At 49.2% G+C, this 23,439-nt stretch overlaps 2 protein-coding genes across 9 annotated transcripts in view; one reads left to right on the forward strand and one right to left on the reverse strand.

The window, feature by feature from the left end:
• Positions 1-23,439, forward strand: part of SPAG17 (sperm associated antigen 17) — a 328,728-nt gene that overhangs the window by 293,660 nt on the left and 11,629 nt on the right. For 2 of the 5 annotated variants that reach the window (XM_050921100.1, XM_050921107.1), the window contains one exon: positions 1,416-10,831. In XM_050921100.1, coding sequence (XP_050777057.1) covers positions 1,416-1,552 — 137 coding nt within the window. In that variant the 3' untranslated portion in view covers positions 1,553-10,831. Of the gene's footprint in view, positions 1-1,415; positions 10,832-23,439 lie in introns of those variants that run through there. The other 3 variants (XM_050921075.1, XM_050921082.1, XM_050921091.1) reach the window with 3 other exon arrangements.
• The window catches only part of WDR3 (WD repeat domain 3), a 37,357-nt gene continuing 33,057 nt past the window's right edge, over positions 19,140-23,439 (reverse strand). For all 4 annotated transcript variants that reach the window (XM_050921181.1, XM_050921189.1, XM_050921172.1 and 1 more), the window contains 4 exons: positions 22,692-22,735; positions 21,908-22,036; positions 20,957-21,050; positions 19,140-20,244 (listed from right to left, as the gene is read on the reverse strand). In XM_050921181.1, the coding sequence (XP_050777138.1) occupies positions 20,089-20,244; positions 20,957-21,050; positions 21,908-22,036; positions 22,692-22,735 (423 nt within the window). In that variant the 3' untranslated portion in view covers positions 19,140-20,088. The remainder of the gene's footprint in view (positions 20,245-20,956; positions 21,051-21,907; positions 22,037-22,691; positions 22,736-23,439) is intronic.

Below are 23,439 nucleotides of genomic sequence, written 5' to 3' on the forward strand. Positions count from 1 at the left end.
TAGTGACTCGTGCTCCTCAACGGAAGAGCCTCCGCCCCTCCCAGGTTGGAGAAGGGATGGTGGCCCTTCTAAGGTGACAAGGGGGCAGTTACTGCCAGTTAAGGTGGTGCTTCCTATCTTGTGGACCCCTGTCCTGTGGCAGCTAGACTGAAGCTATCCTCAGCTAATTGACATTGACCCAAAATGCTCTTTGCTGGAAAATCCTATCAGTTATGGAGCTGGGCTGGACAAGGACTGGTGCCCCGAGCAGCGAAAGCCTCCTTATTCGACTCCCAGTCACCCAGTTGTGACTCATTCCCACCCCCACCCCCACGGTGAGCCATCGTTTTCCCCTCTTCCCATGTTTTCTCTTTCCCCCAACCCCCAAAGCTCACTTTGGTGTCTGAGCTGGGTCAATGGTTTGGACTCAGATCCTTGTGAAGGCCTCTCATCTCCAGAGCGTATTCAGGCCTCTGCGCCCCAGGTTTGTTTGTGTAAAAAAGAGTTTACACCTGTCATAACATCTGACACCCAGATCTGGACCTTAGCATCCAAAATATGGGTGTTAGCATGAAAACCTCCAAGCTCAGTTACCAGCTTGGACCTGATAACGCTGCCACCAGCCAGGGATTTATACAGTGCCTAGCTCACTGTGGTCTCCCCAAAACCTTCCCTGGGGGACCCCCAGACTCAGATGCCTTGAGTCTTACAACAAAGGGAAATAACCCCCTCCCCTTGTTTCCTGGTTACTTCCTCCCAGGCTCCCCTCCCTGGATGACCCTAGGAGATTCCCTGCTTCCAGTCCTGGAAACACAAGTACCGAGAGAGCTAATCTCTCTTCCCGCTTACCCAGAGGGTATGCAAAGTCAGGCTTAGTAAATCTAACACAAAGAGATTTCCCCCCTGACTTCTTCCTCCCACCAGTTCCCTGGTGAGCTGCAGACTCAATTCCCTGGAGTCCCCACTAAAGAAAAACTCCAACAGGTCTTAAAAAGAAAGCTTTATAAAAGAAAGAAAAATACATTAAAAATAGTCTCTGTATAAGGTGAAAATATACAGGGTCAATTGCTTAAGAAAAAAAGTGAATAAACAGCCTTATCCAAAAAGAATACAATTCAAAACACTCCAGCAACTACACACATGTAAATACAAAAAAACAATATAAACCTATTGTCTTACTATCTTTGTACTTACAACTTGGAAACAGAAGATTAGAAAGCCTGGAGGTAGGAAAATCACTCTCAGAGCCGAGAGGGCACAGACACAAGACAAAGAACAAAGAACTCACACCCCAAAACTTCCCTCCACCCAGATTTGAAAAGTCTTGTTTCCTGATTGGTCTTCTGGTCAGGTGTTTCAGGTTACTCCTTTTCAGGTGAAAGAGACATTAACCCTTAGCTATCTGTTTATGACAACACCCTTAACAAGTATCTCACCAGTGTTAACAGGTGATATTTATGAGCGCAGGCCACAGGGCTACCCTGAGGGGGGCCAGGCAGCTACGGTCCGGCTGGTTTCTACAAGTCCCACCCCCAGGTTCAGGATTATACTACCCCACAAACTTCCTGGATAACGTAAGTGCCGCCGATGAATCATTGCAACTTCGAGTATTAGCTGAGCCTTATCTTGGCTACTCATCTACCCCAGGATCAAGTCCTGCACCACCGACAGCAGGAGCCAGACACAGCTGAGTGTTCATGTATTAAAGAGAAGCGGTTGGATGATGGTAATGAAAGACTTAGCTGCTACAAGTTTTCCCAATTACTCAGTCCCAAAGAAGTCACCCCCAGCAGAGAGGCACAGTCTCTGTTTATCGTCTCCACCTAAACCCCTTGGCAGCTACGCTCTCCTCTCCCACTAGCTCCCCCATTCGCTGTACATCCACCTGCAGAGCAAGAAGGTGGCTTTCAGCAAGTAGCAGCTTTTTAGGTGCAAATGGCTTTTTTGGTGTTCTGAGTCTCACTGGAGTCAATAGGGCTCTGCCTGTTGATGCCAAGACTATTCCATGAAATTCTGTAATTGATCAGAAGCAGTGTTCAGACATTATACAGATAAATACCATTGAGTTTAGCATAGGGCCTCCTTTCACTCTGCCAAAAATATAGTCGCACTATTTCCTTTTTGAATACCAAAAATATTTCTCAAAGTTTCATAGAATCATAGTCTTTAAGGTCAGAAGGGACCATTATGATTGGTGCAGGCCCCAGAATCTCACTCACCCACTCCTGTATCAAACCCCTAACCTATGTCTGAGCTATAGAAGTCCTCAAATTGTGGTTTAAGGACTTCAAGGTGCAGAGAATCCTCCAGCAAGTGGCCCGTGCACCATGCTGCAGAAGAAGGCGAAAAACTCCCAGGGCCTCTGCCAATCTGCCCTGGATGAAAATTCCTTCCTGACCCCAAATATGGCAATCAGCTAAACCCTGAGCATGTGGGCAAGGCTCACCAGCCAGATACCCAGGAAAGAATTCTCTATAGTAACTCAGATCCCACCCCATCTAACATCCCATCGCAGGCCATTGGGCATATTTACCTGCTAATAATCAAAGATCAATTAATTGCCAAAATTAGGCTATCCCATCATACCATCCCCTCCGTAAACTTATCAAGCTCAATTTTAAAACCAGATATGTCTTTTGCCCTTACCGCTCCCCTTGCAAGGCTGTTCCAGAACTTCACTCCTGTAGTGGTTAGAAACCTTCATCTCATTTCAAGTCTAAACTTCCTGATGGCCAGTTTATATCCATTTGTTCTTGTTTCCACATTGGTACTGATCTTAAATAATTTCTCTCCAACACGTGGCACATGCAAACTACTGTACCTGATTGTGTGGGTGAAAAGCTTTGAGTGTTCAGTGTGGCCACCCCAAATCTATGCTCATATCTTTTATGCCATGTCCACTTTCATTTATTAAAGAGCTTTGTGAAGTTTACATATGTGAAAAATCCCTTTGCATGCCAATGTTCCCTTCCACTAGCAGTAACACAGCACAGACCACCACAGCTGGTGGGAGCAGCTGCAGTGCTTGTAGCACAGTTTGCAAGACGGCTGGAGACAATTAAGTGCTTCTATTGCAACAAGGGCAGATTTCTTTTTGCTTCTCTTTATTCTTGTTCATTTTCTTTGCTCTTTCATTACAGATCAGGCCAAGAGGGGGTAACAGCAAAAGCAGCAGCACTGAAAGACAGATTTTAGTCCAGCATTATAGTATAAATATTATCCAAGTAAATGTACTGACCAAATCAGTTCAGACCAACTTGATTATTAAATGATTGTTTCCTCTCACCATACTCAGTTTAGGCTCATTTGTCTCATGCCTGTAACTTAATTGTCTGGCCCCTATCACATTCTTGACCAGCTTTCTCATACCTTCATGATGGAGGTGTTCAAGGCTGCAGGGGACCTATTGGCACTCAGGGGGCCGCCTTCACTCCTGATAGGGTGAAGTCACTGGCACTGATCCCAGGCCTCATATATTCTGTGGGCAAGCTGGCAATGATGTCCACCATGAGGCCATCACCATTACATCAACCCCTGGCACCAGAGGTTTCTGTGAGGAAACCCCTCTGGTGCCCAAGCTGGCACCAATCCCCGGCACCAAGAGGCTCAGCTCCTCCCTGGTCATCACAATCAGAGACCTCAGAGTCAGGAGTCCTCTCACTCTAGCAGGAGCAGAAGATCCCGCTCCCGCTGCGACAGTCATCCCTATGTGGCACCCTGGCAGCACCAGTGGCCCTTCTGGACACCCTGGGCCTATCCTCAAAGCCAGGACTCCAGATTCGCATCGGTGGTCTCAATCTGGGGTGCTCTGACAACAGCGCCGGCTGCTGCACCATCCTCAGCACCAACCCTGGTGTCAACCGCAGCTCCAGTCCCTGTGTCTACTGCAGCACAGAACTGACCGCGGCACCATTTGTCCTTGCCCTGCAGGACCCCAGGGGGCTGAGGGCAGTGATCAGACCCCAGAACCAGCCACTTCTCATCCTCTTCGTGGCTGGGTGAGGCAGTGGTGGCCACCTCACCCACTCTAGCCTTAGAGGATGCTAGCGTCCTTCAGCAGCTGCTGAGACAGGTGGCCCAGAACCTAAATATCAAAATGGAGGTGGTGCTGGAGGAAGCTGACCCAATGGTTGATATTCTCTACCTGCCCGGGCCATCCCGTATTGCGCTGCTGCTGATCAAAATGGTTTAGTGATGCCACCAAGACACTGTGGGAGACCCCATCCTCGCTGCTGCCTATTGCGAAAAGATATGAGAGGAGGTACTTTGGTCCTTTGCGAGGGTATGAATATTTGTACATCCACCCCCAGCCGGACTCCCTGGTAGTGGATGCTGCTAACCAGTATGATTGACAGAGCTACCAGGGGCCCTCTCCCAAGAATGACGAGGCCAAGAAAGTGGACCTTTTGGGGAGAAATAAAAATACTCAACTGGGAGTTTGCAGCTACGGATCGCTCACCATCAGGCTGTGGTTAGCAGATACAATTGTAACACCTGTGGGGCTATGCAAAAGTTCACTGAACTTCTGTGGTCTGACTCTCGTGCAGAGTTCTTTGCACTAGTAGAGGAGGGCAAATTCATCTCCCGTGTGTCCCTGCAAGCGGCCTTGGACGCAGCCTCCCACACGATGGCTACTGGGGTGGCCATGAGAAGGAGTTCTTGGCTGCAGGTCTTGGGCCTACCATTCAAGGTGCAGCAGATGATTCAGGATCTCCCCTTTGAAGGTCAATTCCTGTTTTCAGAAAAAACTGACTCGCGTTTGCACAGCATCAAGGACTCTTGGGCCACCCTGAAGTCCTTGGGCCTTCACACGCCTGTGACCCAGAGGAGGCACTTCAGACCTCCCCCACCCTTGAGGAATTATCAGCCTCAGCTGAGGCAGACAGAAGGAGTTACATAGGAGGAACAGGAACTCGAGAAAGAGACCTCATCCTTCCTCCAGCCAGGATTCTGGCCAGTTGAAATCTTCCTCAGGCCAGAGGCAGGCCTTTGAAGGTGCGCTTGGGGGCGACACACTAGCTCAGAGACTAGATCCTCCCCACCTTACTTTTTCGTCCCATCTATCTCCTTTCTACCCTGTGTGGGCCCGTATTACATTGGACCGTTGGGTGCTCCGCACAGTAGAAAGGAGATATTCACTCCAATTCTCGGCTCTCCCACCCTTCCACCCTACTCCCCCGTCCCTCTTCAGGGACCCCTCTCATGAGCAACTCATTATCCAGGAGGTGCAATTGCTCCTTCAGCTGGAAGCAATGGAAGAGGTTCCTCAGGGTTGCAGGGGCCTTTAGTTCCAGTATTTCCTAATACTAAAAGTCAAAGTGGAGCTAAGACCTATTCTAGACCTGCACAAACTCAATAAGTTCATGAAGAAACTCAAGTTCTGCATGGTCTCGCTGGCCTCCATCATCCCTTCCTTGGATCCAGGGGATTGGTATGCCGCCCTTGACTTGAAGGACACTTACTTTCACATAGCAATAACTGTCCCACAGAAAATACCTCAGGTTTGTGGTGAGCAATAAACACTACCAGTTCACAGTTCTCCCATTTGGTCAGTCAGCGGCGCCCCGTGTATTCACAAGTGCATGGCAGTTGTGGCCGTATTCCTGCGCAGGTGACAAGTACAGTTGTTCCCGTACCTTGACGACTGGCTAATCCAAGGCCGCTCCAGGGCTCTAGTAGAGGTGCAAGTCGAATTCATCATGGCAACTTTCAACACACTGGGCCTTCTCCTGAATGTGGGAAAGTCCACTCTGCCACCTGTTCATCAGATAGAGTTTATAGGGGCAGTTCTGGATTCGACCCAGGCCAGGGTGTACCAGTGGGAATAGAGGTTCCAGGCCATGGGCAACATCATTCAGCGTCTCAGACAGTTTCCCACCACCATAGCACGAAATTGCCTACGACTCCTGGGACACATGGCTGTGTGTATCTATGTGGTGCAACACACCAGCTCAGACTTCAGCTGCTCCAATCCTGGCTAGCCTCGGTGTATCAGCTGGTTTGGGACAGTTTGGGCAGGGTCGTGATTCTGCCTTCCCATGTCCTTGTCCCACAGGTGGTGTGTGCTGGGGTTCCCTTCACTAGCCCGCAGCCAACTCTCTCACTGGTGACAGATGCATCAGACTTGGTCTGGGGGGCACACCTGGAAGACCTCAGAACACAAGGCCTCTGGTCGCAGGCAGCGCTGGCTTTCCACATCTGTGTCAGAGCTCAGAGCAGTGCACCTAGCATGCCAGACTTTCCGAGCCCACCTAACAGGCAAATGTGTTTCAGTTATGACAGACAACACCACGGCAATTTTCAATATCCACAAACAGAGGGGTGCACACTCCTCTTCCCTGTGCCAGGAAGCCCTCATGCTGTGGGACTTCTGTGTGGAGCATTCGATACACTTGCAAGCTTCATACCTCCCTGGGTGCAGAATGAGTTAGCAGACTACTTCAGCAGGTCATTCCTAGACCATGAGTGGCCCATATGCCCAGATGTCACTAACTCCATCTTCCAACAGTGGGGGTTTCCCCAGGTAGACCTCTTTGCCATGCAACTCAGTTCTGCTCCTTCCAGAACCACAGTCTGAGCTCCAGAGTGGACACATTCCTGTTACCATGGGGAGATCATCTCCTGTACGCATTCCCACCCATCCTCATTCACAAGGTGCTCTTCAAGATACAGAGGGAAGAAGCTTTGGTGATATTGATAGCTCCTGCCTGGCCCCACCAGAACTGGTACACATCCCTCCTCAAGTTGTCTGTGGCAGTAGCACTCATTCTGCCACTGGTCCTGGACCTGATCATAGAATCATAGAATATCAGGGTTGGAAGGAATCTCAGGAGGTCATCTAGTCCAACCCCCTGCTCAAAGCAGGGCCAATCCCCAACTAAATCATCACGCAGGACCACTGCCGACTCCAGCACCTGAACCTAGAGTCGCTCCACCTCACGGCCTGGATGCTTCATGGCTAAACACCGTGGAGCTGTCCTGTTCAGACCCAGTTAGACAAGTCCTCCTTGGCAGTAGAACGCCCTCCACTAGGGCTACCTACCTGGCCAAGTGGAGGAGATTTTCAATCTGGATGGTGCAGCATCGTTCTTCCCCGACGCTCGCCACTTTCCCGCTTATATTGAACTACCTCCTTCATCTTAAACAGCAGGGCCTGTCCATGTTGTTAATAAGAGTTCATCTGGCTGCCATTTCAGTATTCCCTACAGGTGCAGAGGGACAGTCAGTCTTCGCCAACCCTATGGTCAATCAATTTCTCAAAGGTCTTGACAGACTATATCCACACATCAGGCAGCCGATCCCACCTTGGGACCTTAACTTGGTTCTTTCCAAACTGATGGGTCTGCCCTTTGAACTACTGGTGACATGCTCCCCACTCTCTCTCGTACAAGGTGGTGTTTCTGATAGAGATAAACTCAGCCAGGAGGGTGTCTGAGCTCAAAGCCTTAATATCAGATCCCCCCTACACTGTGTTCTACAAGGGCAAAGTTCAGCTCAGGCCTCACCTGGCTTTCCTCCCGAAGGTTGTCTCCCAATTTCTAATCAACCAGGACATATTCCTCCTAAGTTCTATCCTAAGCCGCACTCGAGCAGTAGGGAGCAGAGGCTCCACTCACTGGATGTCCGCAAAGCGCTAGCCTTTTACATCGAGAGAATGAAGCCATTCCAAAAATCCATCCAACTATTAAAGGCTGTGGCAGACAGAATGAAAAGGTCTTCCTGTCTCTTCTCAGTGGATTTCATCATGGATCACATCCTGCATACGAGTGGTATAACCTGGCAGGGGTGACTGCCTCTCCAATTATTGCGCATTCAACCAGGACGCAGGCCTCCTCAGTGGTGTTTCTGGCACAGATTCCTATCCAGGAAATTTGCAGAGCATCGACATGGTCCTCCATACACACTTTCACCATGCACTATGCAATCATCCAGCAGGCCAGAGATGACGCGGCCTTTGATAGAGCAGTGCTCCAATCAGTGTACAACTCCAACCCTGCTTCCTGAACTTGGCTTGGGAGTCACGTGACTGGAATTGACATGAACAAGCACTCAAAGAAGAAAAATGGTTACTCACCTTCTCGTAACTGTTGTTCTTTGAGATGTGCTGTTCATGTCCATTCGAATACCCTCCCTCCTACCCCTCTGTTGGAGTAGCCGGCAAGATGGAACTGAGTGGGGATCAGGTCAGCAGGACCCTCTATTGGGCACCATGAGGCTGCAACTCCAGGGGGTGCCCAGGCTGACCCTACGGATACTACTAAGGGAAAATCTTCCAGCGCACCTGATTGGAATGGACATGAACAACACATCTCAATGAACAGTTACGAGAAGGTGAGTAACCGTTTTATCTATTCTGCCGCACTTGTTAAGCTGGGTGCAAGCAAACAATATGCATTTTACGAAGGCCACCTGTAAAGTTGTACATCTAGAAATAAAGAATGTAGGCCTTAAGATGTGGGGGCTCTATCTTGGGAAGCAATGACTCAAAGGGATTTTGGGATGTGGGGGGAAAGGAAAATAATCTGCTGAACATGTATTCCCAATGCAACACTGTGGCCAAAAGAACTAAGGCAGTCCTTGAATGCATAAGCAGTGAAATCTCTAGTAAGAGTACAGGAGTTATTTTACCTCTGTATTTGGCACTGGTGCAACTGCTGCTAGAATACTGTGTATGTAGAACTGGACACAATTAAAGACAGGGGGTGATAAATTGGAGAGGATTCAGAGAAGAGCCATAAGAATGATTAAAAGATTAGAAAACCTGCCTTAAAGTGGGATTCAAGAAGCTCAAAGAGAAGGTTAAGGGATGATTTGATTACCTATCTATAAGTACCCATAGGGAACAAATAATTGATAATCACAGAAATGTAGGACAGGAAGGGACCTCAGTAGGTAACCTAGTCCAGTCTCCTGCACTGAGGCAGGACTAAGGATTATCTACACTACCCCTGACAGGTATTTGTCTAATCTGTCCTTAAAAATTTCCAAACCAGAGATTCCACAACTAAGTCATTAGTTCCAGAGCTTAATTACCCTAACAGTCAGGAAGTTTTTCCTACTGTCTAACCAAAATCTCCCTGGCTGTGATTTTGCCCTGGTCTACACTACGTGTTTAGGTCGAATTTAGCATTGTTAGATCGATTTAACCCTGCACCCGTCCACACGACAAAGCCATTTTTGTCGACTTAAAGGGCTCTTAAAATCAATTTCTGTACTCCTCTCCGACGAGGGGATTAGTACTGAAATCGACATCACCGGGTCGAATTTGGGGTAGTGTGGACGCAATTTGACGGTATTGGCCTCCAGGAGCTATCCCAGAGTGCTCCATTGTGACCACTCTGGACAGCACTTTCAACTCAGATGCACTAGCCAGGTACACAGCAAAAGCCCCGGGAACTTTTGGATTTCATTTCCTGTTTGGCCAGTGTGGCTAGCTCATTAGCACAGGTGACCATGCAGTCCCCAAAATTGCAAAAGAGCTCCAGCATAGACCGAATGGGAGGTACTGGATCTGATTGCTGTTTAGGGAGATGAATCCATGCTATCAGAACTCTGTTCCAAAAGATGAAATGCCAAAATATTTGAAAAAATCTCCAAGGCATGATGTACAGAGGCTGAAACAGGGACCTGCAGCAGTGCCACGTGAAAATTAAGGAGCTCAGGCAAGCCTACCAAAAAACCAAAGAGGCAAACGGCCGCTCCAGGTCAGAGCCCCAGATATGCCACCTCTATGATGAGCTGCATGCAATTCTAGCGGGGGGCCCTACCACTATCACATCACTGTCCATGGACGCTGCAAGGGGGGAGTCTCATGCAACAGGGATGAGGCTTTTGGGGACGAGGAAGATGAGGTGGAAGAGGATAGCGCACAGCACGCAAGTGGAGAAACCATTCTTCCCCACAGCCAGGAACTGTTTGTCACCCTGGAGCCAATACCCTCCCAAGGCGGGCTCACGGATCATGATGCTGGAGAAGGCACCTCTAGTGAGTGTACCTTTGTAAATATAATGCATGATTTAAAAGCAAGCGTGTTTAATGATTAATTTGCCCTGAAGATTTGGGATGAATTCACAGCCAGTACAGTTCCTCCTTTTAAATGGCCACCCCAACAGGTGCTTGGTATGGGAAAGGAGGGCACTGCTGTTTGAAATCATTCCTATATGTTATGAAGGTTGAAGAAGCTGAAAGACTGGCTTACCAGGGCTGCCTGCAAGCCGAATTCTGTTGCCCGGCCCTGCATGTGTGATCTCTCATACCAAACCAGCAGGCCCTCAATATATGAGGCAATATGCAACCTTGTACCTAAAGCACATGTGCTATGTAATGTTAACAGCTTGGTTCACCATGAAAGAGTCTACCCATTGTGTTCTAAAATGTATCTTTTTAAATACTACTCTCCCTTTTTTTTCCTGCTGCAGCTGCAAGTGTTTCAGTGCTCCCCCCCCACATTATCTCCATCCCAGAGGCTAGTGCAGATAAGGTGAAAAAAACCCACACTTGCGATGAAATGTTCTCTGAGCTTATGTAATCCTCCTGCACTGAAAGAGCTCAGCAGAATGCGCGGAGGCAAACAATGTCAGAGTCCAGGAAAGCAGAAAATGAACATGAGGACAGGCGGGATAAGCAAGATGAGAGGTGACAGGAGTAAGATGACAGGTAGCGGCAATGTGATGAGAGGAGGCAGGATGCAATGCTGAGGCTACTGGGGGATCAAACTGATACGCTCTGGCATCTGGTGGAGCTGCAGAAAAGGCAGCAGGAGCACAGACTGCCGCTGCTGCCCCAATGTAACCACCTGCCCTCCTCCCCAAGTTCCATAGCCTCCTCACCCAGGAACACGGGGAGGGGCGGGCGGAGGGCCCTCCAGGCATCCAACCACTCCACCACCAGAGGACTGCCTGAGCAACAGAAGGCTGGCATTCAATAAGTTTTAAAGTGCAATGTGGCCTTATCCTTCCCTCATCCATCACCCCACACGGTGCTTCCCTCCTCCCCCAACCCTCCCAGGCTACCTTGGCAGTTATCCCCCTATTTGTGTGATGAATTAATAAAGAATGCATAATTTTGAAACAATAATGACTTTATTGCCTCTGCAAGTGGTGATCGAAGGGTGGAGGGCAGTTGGCCTACAGGGAAGTAGAGTGAACCAAGGCGGTGGGTTTTCATCAAGGAGAAACAAACAACATTCACACCGTACCCTGGCCAGTCATGAAACTGGTTTTCAAAGCTTCTCTGATGCGCAGCGCACCCTGCTGTGCTCTTCTAATCGACCTAGTGTCTGACTGTGCGTAATTAGCAGCCAGGCGATTTGCCTCAACTTCCCACCCTGCCATAAACATCTCCCCCTTACTTTCACAGATAATGTGGAGCACACAGCAAGTGGCAATAACAATTGAAATATTAGTTTTGCTTAGGTCTAACCCAGCGCGCTTTTAAACATCCAAAGGCACATTCTACCACCTTTCTGCACTTGCTCAGCCTATAGTTGAACTGCTCCTTACTACTGTCCAAGGTGCCTGTGTAAGGCTTCATGAGCCATGGCATTAAGGGGGAGGCTGGGTCCCCAAGGATAACTATAGGCATTTCAACATCCGTGACAGTTATTTTCTGGTCTAGGAAATAAGTCCCTTCCTGCAGCTGTTCAAACAGACCAGAGTTCCTGAAGATGTGAGCATCATGTACCTTTCCCAGCCATCCCACGCTGATGTCGGTGAAATGACCCTTGCGATCCACCAGTGCTTGCAGCACCATTGAAAAGTACCCCTTGTGGTTTATGTACTGGCAGCCAAGGTGGTCTGATCCCAAGGTAGAGATATGCGTTCGTCTATCGCCCCACTACAGTGAGGGAATCCCATTGCAGCAAAGCCATCCACTATGACCTGCACATTTCCCAGAGTCACTACCCTTAATAGCAGCAGCTCAGTGATCTTGTTAGCTACTTGAATCACAGCAGCCCCCACAGTATATTTACCCACTCCAAGTTGATTCCCAACTGACTGGTAGCTGTCTGGCAGTGCAAGCTTCCAGAGGGCTATCGCCACTTGCTTGGGAACTGTGAGGGCTGCTCTCATCTTGGTATTCTTGTGCTTCAGGACAGGGGAAAGCAAGTCACAAAGTTCCATGAAAGTGCTCTTACACGTGCAAAAGTTTCGCAGTCACTGGGAATCATTCCAGACCTGCAACACTGTGCAGTCCCACCAGGCTGTGCTTGTTTCCTAGGCCCAGAATCGGCATTCTATGGCATGAACCTGCCTCATTACCACCATGACGTCCAAACTACCAGGGCCCGTGCTTTGAGAGAAGTCTGTGTCCATATCCTCATCACTATTGTGATCACGCTATCTTCGCCTCCTCACCTGCTTTTGCAGGTTCTGGTTCTGCACATACTGCAGGCTAATGTGTGGTGTTTACAATGCTCACAACAGCAGTGATGAGCTGAGCAGGCTCCATGCTCGCCATGGTATGGCGTCTGCAGGAGAACAGAGTTGCAGCGGAAGTAGTGGAGGACAATGGTTAGCACCATGTACATTTCCCAAGGAAGAACACACGTTCCCAGGAGACAGACAACATGGAGGAATTCACTATCAAGACATGAGCAGGAGAGCAGTGTTGCAGCAGAAGCAGTGGATGATGACAGGATGCCACGAGAATAGATATTTATACGGTCCTACTGTTAGCAGTCTTACTGCACCGTCTGCTGAAAGCAGTATGGCGTCTGCACGGAAAAAAGGCACAAAACGATTGTCTGCTGTTGTTTTCACAGAGGCAGGGGCAACTGACGACGTACCCAAAACCACTCACAAGACTGTTTTTGCCCCATCAGGCATTGGGAGCTCAACCCAGAATGTCAGTGGGCAGCGGAGACTGCGGGACTTGTGGGATAGTCACCCACAGTGCAACACTCCGAAAGTCAATGCTAGCCACAGTACTGTGGATGCACTCCACCGACTTAATGCACTTAGTGGGGACCCACACAATCGACTGTATAAAATCACTTCCTAAAAATAGACTCTATAAATCCGATCTAATTTTGTAGTGTAGACGTACCCTTAAGTTAATTACTTCTTGCCTTGTCCTCAGCAGTTAAATTGTTCTCTTTATCACCCTCTTTATAACCTTTTATGTACTTGAAGTGTGTTACGTTCCCCTTCACTCTTTTCTTGTCCAGACTAAACAAACCAATTTTTTTTCAATATTTCCTCATAGGTCATGTTTTCTAGATCTTTAGTCATTTAGTCACTCTCCTTTGGACTTTCTCCAATTTGTCCACATCTTTCACGTGTGGTGCTCAGAACTGAACAATACTCCAGTTAAGGCCTTATCAGAGTGGAAGAATTACTTCCTATTACAACACTCCTGCTAATACATCCCAAAATGACATTTGCTTTTTTTTGCAACATCATTATGCTGGCGACTAATATTTAGTTTGTGATCCACCAGAACCCCCCAGATCCTTTTCTGTAGTACTCCTTCCTAGGCAGTCATTTCCTGTTTTGTATTTGTGCAATTTGGTTATTCCTTCCTAAGTGAAGTACTTTTCATCAGTCCTTATTGAATTTCATCCTATTTATTTCAGACCATTTCTTTAGTTTGTCCAGATCATTTTGAATTATAATCTTATCCTCCAAAGAACTTACAACCTCTCCCATCTTGGAATCATCCACAAACTTCATAAGTGTACTCTCTCTGACATTATCCAAAGTATTGATGAAGATATTGATTAGGACCAGACACAGGACAGATCCCTGTAGACCCCACTGGATATGCCTGTCCAGCTTGATTGTGAGCTCTTGGAGTAAGCTTTTCCAACCAGTTCTGCACCTGCCTTTCAGTAGCTTCTTCTAGGCCGTATTTCCCTAGTTTGTTTATGAGAAGGTCATGCAAGACAGTATCCAAAATCAAGATAAAACAGACTCTTCTGTCTTGCCGACAAAGATACAACATGAGCCAGTGACTGGAAGTTGAAGCTAGACAAATTCAGACTAGAAATAAGGTGTACATTTGTAACAATGAAAGTAATTAACCATTGGAACAATTTACCTATGGTGGATTCTCCATCGCTGGCAATTTTTAAACCAAGACTTTTTATTTATCTATTTTGAAAGATAAGCTCTAGTTCAAAAGGGATTCTTTTAGGAAAGTCCTTTGACCTGTGTTATACAGGAGATCAGACTAAATGACCACAACCATCCCACCTGGACTTGGAATCTATGACTCGATAACACTATATTCTGAGCTTGTGGTATGGCTGCCCAAAGAACAAGCAGTGTATATCAGGTTGGCAGTGCAGGGATTATATATATCAAACTTGTTTATAAAAGATATTCTGTGCCTTAAAACAAATAATGGATATTTAGCACTGAGAGGTTCCTGGCCAAGATTTTCAAAACTAGGACCCCCTGAAGTTAGTCCCATAAATCCTTAAGCATCTTAAGTACTGACCACCAAGCAGATTCCATGGGTATCCAGGGTGATTGTCAGAGAACAGATACTAGACAAGATAGACCACTAGTCTGATTTGGTAACTGCGATGTTCCTATTTTCAGAATGTCATGTGTATGTGCACATCTAGTATTTGTATGCACAGTGCTAGTTATTTGCTCACACAGTAACTTGGGCTCACACACCACAGGTATTCTGTGTTTGGCAGAAATGGGGGGTCAGGCTAAGACCCCTTGAAAGATTCCACTCTGAAAAGTGACCAATGTACAATTCCACATTTACCCTTCCATCAACTGCAAAGCACCTATGCTCAGTTTACATGAAAGAATGGTTCTCTAACTGCTCTGCAAATTCAGCCTGGGATCTGAGACTCAAGCTGGCTTCTCACTGACATGTGTAACCACCAGTAATAAGTTCTGCAGGCCAAATGCTGCCCTCAGGTACACTGGAGTAAATGACAGTTATGTTTTCCATAAATGGTGTTCTTCGAGATTTGTTGCTCATGTGTATTCCACAATAGGTGTGCGTGCTCACCACGTGCACCGGTGCCGGAAGTTTTTCCCCTAGTAGTAGCCATAGGGGGAGCACCCCAGCAAGGAGATGCGTGCTCCCCCCACCCTCAGTTCCTTCTTGCCAGAAAACTCCAACAGAGGGGAAGGAGGGCAGGATGGGGAATAGACACGAGCAACACATCTCAAAGAACACCAGTTATGGAAAAGGTAACTGCCATAACTATAAAGGGAAGGGTAACAACCCTCCTGTGTACAATTCTATAAAATCTCTCTTGGCCAGAGACACCAAAAATCCTTTTACCCGTAAAGAGTTAAGAAGCTCAGGTTAACCTGGCTGACACTTGACCCAAAGGACCAAGAAGAGGGCAAGATACTTTCAAGTCTTTTGGAGGATGGGGGCGGGGGCGGGGGCGGGGAGGGTGGCTTTTGTGTGTGCTCTTTGTTTTGGGTGGTGTTCACTCTTCAGACTAAGAGGGACCAGACAGCAATCCATGTTCTTCAAATCTTTCTGCACAAGTCTCTCATATTTCAAACTTGTAAGTAACAGCCAGGCAAGGCATGTTAGTTTTATCTTTGTTTTCTCAACTTGTAAATGTTCCTTTGCTAGAGGGAGGTTTATCCCTGTTTTGCTGTAACTTTGAAACTAGAACTAGAGGGGGTTCCTCTGGGCTCATTGAATCTGATTACCCTGTGAGTTATTTCCATCCTGATTTTACAGAGATAGCCCTTACCTTTTCTTTTAATAAAATCCTTCTTTTAAGAACCTGATTAATTTTTCATTGTTTTAAGATCCAACAGTTTTGGATCTCGTTCACCAGGACTAATTGGCAGGGCTGGCTCTAGGCCCCAGCGCGCCAAGCGCATGCTTGGGGCAGCATGCAGCGGAAGGCGCTCTGCTGGTTGCCAGGAGGGCGGCAAGCGGCTCCAGTGGACCTCCTGCAGGCATCTCTGCGGAGGGTCCACTGGTCCCACGGCTTCGGTGGACCAACACCTGCGGGAGGTCCACCGGAGCCGCAGGACCGGCGAGCGGCAGAGACCCCCCCGCGGCGTGCCGCCATGCTTGGGGCGGCGAAATGGCTAGAGCCGGCCCTGCTAATTGGTGAGGGTATACTCTCAAGCCTACCCAGGAAAAGGGGTGTAAGGACTTGGGCAGGAGTGGAAGGGGAGGAATTAGTCTCAAATCTGCCCAGGAAATGGGGAGTGTTAGGGACTTGGGAAATATTGGGGGAAGGCAGAGTTCCAAGTAGCTCTCCCCTAAGATTTGGAACATGCTTGGTGGCAGCAGCTTACTATTAACCTAAGCTAGTAAAAAAGCTTGGGGGGGGTTGTCTTTCATGCAGGTCCCTCCATGTGTACCCTAAAGTTCAGAATGGGGAAGGAACCCTGACAGTAACTGCCTTTTCTTCTTCGAGTGATTGTTCATGTGTATTCCACAATAGATGATTCCAAGCTATGTCTGTTGGAGGTGGGTAAGAGTTCAGAGATTCCTGGGACAGAATACGGCCCTGCTAAACCCGTCTTCTTCCCTCGTTTGGGAGACAGTCGCATAGTGCGAGATAAACGTGTGAACTGAAGACCACATAGAGGCCCTACAAATGTCCTGGATAGGGACAAGGGCCACAAAGGCAGCCAACAAGGCTTGGGCCTGAGTCGAGTGTGCCTTCACAATTGGAATGCACAAGGTGATCTAGTGGGAGGGGCGCTGGATGGAAATCGACCGACCCCTCATGCACTCAGCTGAAGCAACAAACAGTAGAGAGGACTTCCTGAATGGCTTAGTCAGTTCCAGATAGGCAGCCAATTCCCTATGCACACCAAGTGTGTGGAGACAGCGTTCCTCAGCGGATCCATGAGGTTTGGGGCAGAGGATAGGCAGGAAAATGTCCTGGTCCATGTGATAGGCGGAGACCACCCTAGGGAGGAATGCGGGGTGTAGGCAGAGCTGAAACTTATCCTTATGGAAGACCATGTACGGGGGTTCAGAGGTCAGAGCCCTGAGCTCCGAGACCTGCCTGGCTGACATGATCGTAACCAGGAAAGCCACCTTCCACGAGAGATGAGACCAAGAGCATGTGGCCAGAGGTTCAAACGGGCCCCGTGAGACGGGATAGCACCAGGTTCAGGTCCCACTGCAGGACAGAGAGCCTATCATATGGAAAGACAGTCCAACCCTTTAAGGAACTGCCCAGTCATAGCATGGGAGAACACCGTGTGTCCCTGCACCAGTGGATGGAAGGCCAATATGGCTGCCAGGTGCACCTGCACTGAGGAGGGCACCAGGCCCTGGGATCTAAGGTGAAGGGGATAGTCCAGGAGAAGACTGATTGGGGTGACCACTGGGGAAACACCCTGCTCAGCAGCTCATCTAGCAAACCCGGACCACTTAGCCAAGTAGGCGCAGCATGTGGAGGGCGACCTGCTTTCCAGTAGGATGCATTGGACCGCTCCTAGCCATTGAGCAGCCACACTGTGAGGTAGAGTGCCACTCAGTTGGGATGGAGGAGGCAGCCCCGGTCCTGGGAGAGCAGGTCTGGACGGAGTGACAATGGTCACGGCAGGGCCACTGCCAACCCATGAGGGTCCTGTACCAATGCTGCCAGGGCCACGCCGGGGTAATTAAGAGGACCCGTGCCCTGTCCATTTTCACCTTCTCTAGGACCCTGCTGATGAGGGGGAACAAGGGGAAGGCATAGAGAAACTGGTCTGGCCAGGATGGGAGGAATGCATCTGAGATAGCACCCCGTCCCAGGCCCCCCCCCTAGACAGAACCAGGATAATGCCTGTTTTGCCTCGTCACAAACAGGTCCACCTGGGGAGTTCCCCACTCAGAAGAGCTGGTGAGCCACTTCCGGGTGGAGAGACCACTTGTCTCGGGAGAAGTCCCTGCTCAAGCAATCAGCCCGCGTGTTGTGGGCAGCCGGTAGGTGGAAGGCCCTCAGGGAGATGTCCCACAGTCTGAGGGCTTCGCGGCAAATGGCCAAGGACCAGGTCTTGCCTTGCCTGTTGATGTAGAACATTGAGACCGTGTTGTCCGTGAGGACCCTGACTACCTTGCCCAGCAAGTGCAAGCGGAAAGCCACACGCCAGGTGCACCACTCTGAGTCCCTTGATATTTATATGCAGGGACAACTCCAGGGCAGACCACAGCCCTTGGGTCTGAACAGTCCCCACCTGGGCTCCCCAATCCAGGCCCAATGTATCAGACACCAGCTCCAACAACAGGGCCACATCCCGAAAGGGGACACCTTGGAGCATGTTGCTTGGGGAGAACCCCCACCACAGTGAGGACTTTGTCCTACCTGTCCAGGGCCTAGGAGAACTCTGAGACCAGCCAAAGCTGGAGGGGCATTTGGAGCCTGGCATGGCGGACCACAGACGCGCACACCAACATGTGACCCATGAGCTGCAGGCACACTCTGGCCATTGCTACTGGGAAATTCATGACCGAGTCAATGAGCCCTTTTAGGGTCTCAAACCTGTCTGGTGGGAGGGAGGCCAGGGCCATCAAGGCATCCAGGAGCACCCTGATAAACTCTATGCGCTGGACCGGAACTAATATGGACTTGGTGTCGTTTACTAACCGGCCAAAGGTGGCACACATGGACAGTAGCAGCGTGATATGATCCCGCACCTGCGACTGGGAGCTGCTGAGATAGGTTGCTACCACCGCCATATATTTCATGAACACCTTGGGGGCAGTGGATATGCCAAAGGGGAGGACCATGAACTGGTAGTTGTTTTGTCCCACCAGGAAATGGAGGAAGTGGCTGTGCCCCTCAAATATGTGGATTTATAAATGTGTGTCCTGCAGGTCCTGGGCCATGTACCACTCCCCAGGGTCCAGGGAAGGGATAAGAGGCCAGGGACACCATGCGGAGCTTGAGCTTGACCATGAATTGGTTTAGGTCCCACAGATACAGGATGGGCCTGAGATCCCCTCTTGCCTTCAGGATAAGGAAATAGCAGGAGTAGAACCCCTTGTTCCTGAATTTGTTGGGTACCATTTCCACCACTCCCAGGCTTAGGAGTCACCCTACCTCCTGCTTTAACAGGTCCGCGTGCGATGGATCCCCCATAACTGACAGGGATAAGGGGTGGTTGGGCAGGGACAAAACAAATTGCAGTGTGTAGCCCCAGGAAATGGTGTTGAGGACGCCACGGTCTGAGGTTAGTTGTGACCACTCCGGGAGGAAAGCACACAACAGGTTGCAGAAGGGAAATTTTATTGGGCAGGGGGGTTCCCCTTGGAGAGCTGCCTGGGTACCCCTCAGCATCCCATCAAAACCACCTCTTCCCCGCCTGTTTGCCCTTGGAGGACCCAGGCTGCAGGGCTGGCCGTGACTGCCACTGTTGTTTATCTGTTTGTAACACTTTAAAGGGACAGGGATGGGAAGGGCCAAGCCTTGTAACAGCCCATGAGAATGCAGTCTGACCACACAGCCAGTGTCCCCGTAAACTACTCCCTTTTGCAATATAAGCACAAAGTCCTGCCACGTGCCCCTTGGCATGGTTATAGGAGCAGTCTGCAAACTACACTCAGGGCTAGTCTACACCAGCAACGCTGAAGTGCTGCTATGGCAGCGCTTTAACATGGCTTGTGTAGTCACGGCTAAAAAAACCACCTCCACGAGAGGCGTAGCTACCAGCGCGGCTCCTAGCACTGGTGCAGTTTACACTGGCACTTTACAGCACTGAAACTTGCTGCACTTGGGGGGTGTTTATTCACATGCGAGTGAGAAAGCTGCAGCGCTGTAAATTGCCAGCGTAGACAAGCCCTCAGTTAAAACACTGAGAGCAAATCATATCTCTATAGAGGAAGAAATCAAGCCATTTCTAATGACTGCTGGTCTAGGGGACAGGCTGCAGCTTTGAGACGGGCCTCAGATTCAAGATTCAAATGTAAACATGTACAGCGGAGTTCAGGAAGTTCCATCCAAGCCAGGGAATGGGACTCACTCCACCTCGGGTTTGTGAGGTGCCCTGGAGGGAATTAACACACCCTCTGTGCATGCAAGAGTGGGAGTAGACCTGCTGGAGTCCGCTTCAGCCACTGAATCAGACACTTTCAGGGCCCACTAGCCCTCAAAAAACCTCCCTTGCACACATGAAGGCTTCATGAGCCCCATGCTCTGCCCTGCCTTAGGGACAGCAAAAGCTACACCATCGCGAGAACCAGCTTCTCTTTTTTCTTCCTCTTCCTCCTCTTCTCCTCAAAACGGTCGGTCGCATCAGCAAAGAAAGTCACCTCGTCCTTGGCCTCAATCTCTCTCTTCAGGAACTGCAGCCCAGCCATAGTGAAGCCCAGCACATTCTGCAAAGACAGATGGTCAGTGCATTTCTGGGTATTCCTCAACCTTGCTAGTAGCCGGGAGTCAGCATCCCCTAGGATTCCTGCTCCCTGGCCCAAATAGACACTAGTGCTTTCACCATCTCCGGGTAAGATGCAGCCCCACAGATTTATGCAATGCAGCCTACAGCCAACTTCATCAACACAGAAGAATGGCCAGACCCCAGCTACCGCTCAGAATAAGAGAGAGCACTGCATTCTGGGAGTTGGAGTCTCTGTTCTCCACTCCTCTGTATTAAAGAGGGGTGGAGCTACAACCCACTTTCTGAAAGTTAGCTAGCAATTAGCTGACTCAGCCCTGGTAGGACACCACCTCCCCCATTCCAGGTTACTTGTGAATCACATCAGCCCACGGCAAAGGTGAAGATAGTTTCCCTTTCATGAGAGGTTTGAGTGTCCTGTATACAAAGTACATTCATACTGGTGAGTAAAGTCTGAACAAACCACACAGCAAAATCAAAGGGAATGGAGGCATTGTGTGTTATAGCCAGGAACCAGCCTGCCGCCCCCACATGCAGCAGAAACATGACAAAGGGCCAGGCTACTGGAACGCTGGGAAGAGTCAGATGGGGACACTGGACTTAGCATGCCCTTTGAGACAAAAGCGATGCATTCTGTAACCGCTAGTAGAGTCACTATGCCAGAGTCTGGGCAGGGGGGCGCTGCAGATACTCACCCTGACCTCGCTGACTTTGGAAATGGTGGTTTTCTTCAGATTCTCTATCACTGTCACGAGCAGCTGATTGCTTGTGATGCGCCCAAAGTGTATCCTGAAGAACAAGCCAGGCAGAGAGAGTGCCCCAGTTAGATGCAGAGTGACATTCCGATAGGCCAAGGGACTTCAGGAGGAGGACAAAGTGAGGGCTTTTCTTAATTGTGTTTACATGGTGCACACCCCACTGAGTTGGGCCCAGGAGATGGATCAGAGTGCAAACAAATGAGATCAATATTACAAAAGAGGCGGACTGGAAAAGAAACAGGGGCTATTTCATAAAGTTTCTTTTTACAGCACAGCGGCTAAAGACCTAGCTGGCTGCTCTGGGTGAGCTGGATTTGAGATGGGCCATCAGCCCATGCTGGCATCAGGGATGCAATTCCCAGCTTCATCAGCACTTCAGAGCTCTGAAATCTCAAACTCTGACACAATACCTGGCAGCCCCGTTTGGGCCATACTAGCCAGACCCATGTTCCCTCTCCTGACCCAGCCTGGCTGTGCACACAGTCCTGACAACAGCCCCGTCACATACATTGTGGGTGATGGGACCTTTCCTCCAAAATACGGGGGACATAGGACCAACTCTGCCAGGCAGGACTCCAGGGGCAGGAGAGAAAGCTCAAGTTCATCCTCCACAGGCCCAGGCAAGATGTACTTCATCCCGCAGTACCTCAGAATATCACCTAGACCTACCCCGTATGCCCACGTCCCTTCCCAGCATGGCAGAATGGGACAACAGGCATTCAGGTGAACACAGCTGGGGGAAGTGCTGGCTCATAGCCCAGGAGATCAAAGGCTCCTCACTAGCTACAAAGAAGACAAGGAACAGTGGGTCTGGCTGTCAACACACCACCCTGCTGGACTTAAAACTAGCGAGTGAGGTAAGAGGACGAAGCAACCTTCCTGACTCACCTGAGCAGAAAGAGGAGCGCACGGCAGAGGAGTTCCACCTCCAAGCCCCGTTGGATATGCTCATTAAAGAGCACAAGCAGGTCAGGCACATACGAGAAGGGCAACACTAGCAGAGACTCCTCCAGCTCACTGAGGAGAGAGCGCAGAGACAAGGATGACTGACAGCAGCCATGGACAGAACACACTGCACCAACAGCCACTGCCCTGCTGCAGAATGGGCCCCGGACCAGGCATGACATGCTCTGCAAAGCTGCTCAGCCTTGGCATGGTCCAACCTGGCAGCTCCCCTCTCTGAGGAAGGAGACTGAAGAAAGCCAGGACCATTTGGATGGAATACAGTTTCTTTGACATTGCCTAGGGCAGGGAGCAGGTAGACAGCATTTGGGTGGGAGACAGACAGTCCTGCCCTGTGGGAAAGACACCAGACAGCTCTGCCTACCCGAAACATCCCACTGGCTTCCTTTCATTCCACTGAGTAAAAGAGCTCCTGGCCGACCTGCATGGACAAGTTTCGGCCAACTCTCACTGTGGAAGGAATTATTTTTATTCCCCACTTGCAGACTCTCTACAGCCGCAGTGTGCACTCATTCCCAAAGAGGTGGCTTTCGTATTAGAATTACCCATGGAATACATGAAATGACTTCAAGTCTACCAGTGACACTCACACGAGCCTTTCTTCCGTTGCCCACCTCCAATATAAGTGGCCAATCCAAAACTCCAACCAGAGCCAGGCTTCACTGCTCAAAAGCAAACTCTGCTCAGCAAAAAGCCTCATGAGACTCACCTTGACTTGACTTTCTTGAAAACTTCGAGCACATATGCTGAAGGCTGTAATAGAAGGAAACAGCATCGGCTTGGCATGTCAGGAAGTGCCCCGAGGGGAGCACTAGATCAGTGGTTTTCAAACTTTTTAGGGCCTTTCCACATACTGTAGTCTACCGCATACTCCCATCTGAGATAGGATCATAATATACCTATGATTAGATTACCAAGTCTTTCTTACAAGTCTTCATGGCATTGTCCACCATTATAGGCTTATTCGTCCATACTCCCCTGATGAGAGCTTGCGTACCCCCATTTGAAAACCACTGCACTAGATGAAATGAATCTAAAGCATGTTAGTTATAGAAACACAGGAACATGCTTTTAAGAGTTGTTAAATACAATCAAAATGAAAAGAAACAGAAAGAAACCGCATCTCCCATCCGCTGACAGTTTGGGACACAGAGGGCTGCTCAGGAGGAATGAAACAAGCTGCTTGCAGAAAACTCTAGTACTGATGAGATTTTTGTAATAATTTAGCAGGTTGAATATAAAGTGTTTATCCATTTTATACAAGTTCTGAAATTTAGTGGAATGAGTTCTGTGCAATATGGATAAACAGCATTTACACTAAAGCTGTTAAATTATATTAAAAAAAACTCACAAAAACTAGTTACCTAAAAAGTGTTACTAGTCCCAGCTTCTCTAATTCACCTGCTGAACAGCACTTCCTGTGTCACAAATTGCACAGCAGACTAAGCCTCCCGCTG

Source organism: Gopherus flavomarginatus, chromosome 1 (assembly GCF_025201925.1).
Source record: "Gopherus flavomarginatus isolate rGopFla2 chromosome 1, rGopFla2.mat.asm, whole genome shotgun sequence".
Taxonomy (NCBI): Eukaryota; Metazoa; Chordata; order Testudines; family Testudinidae; genus Gopherus; species Gopherus flavomarginatus.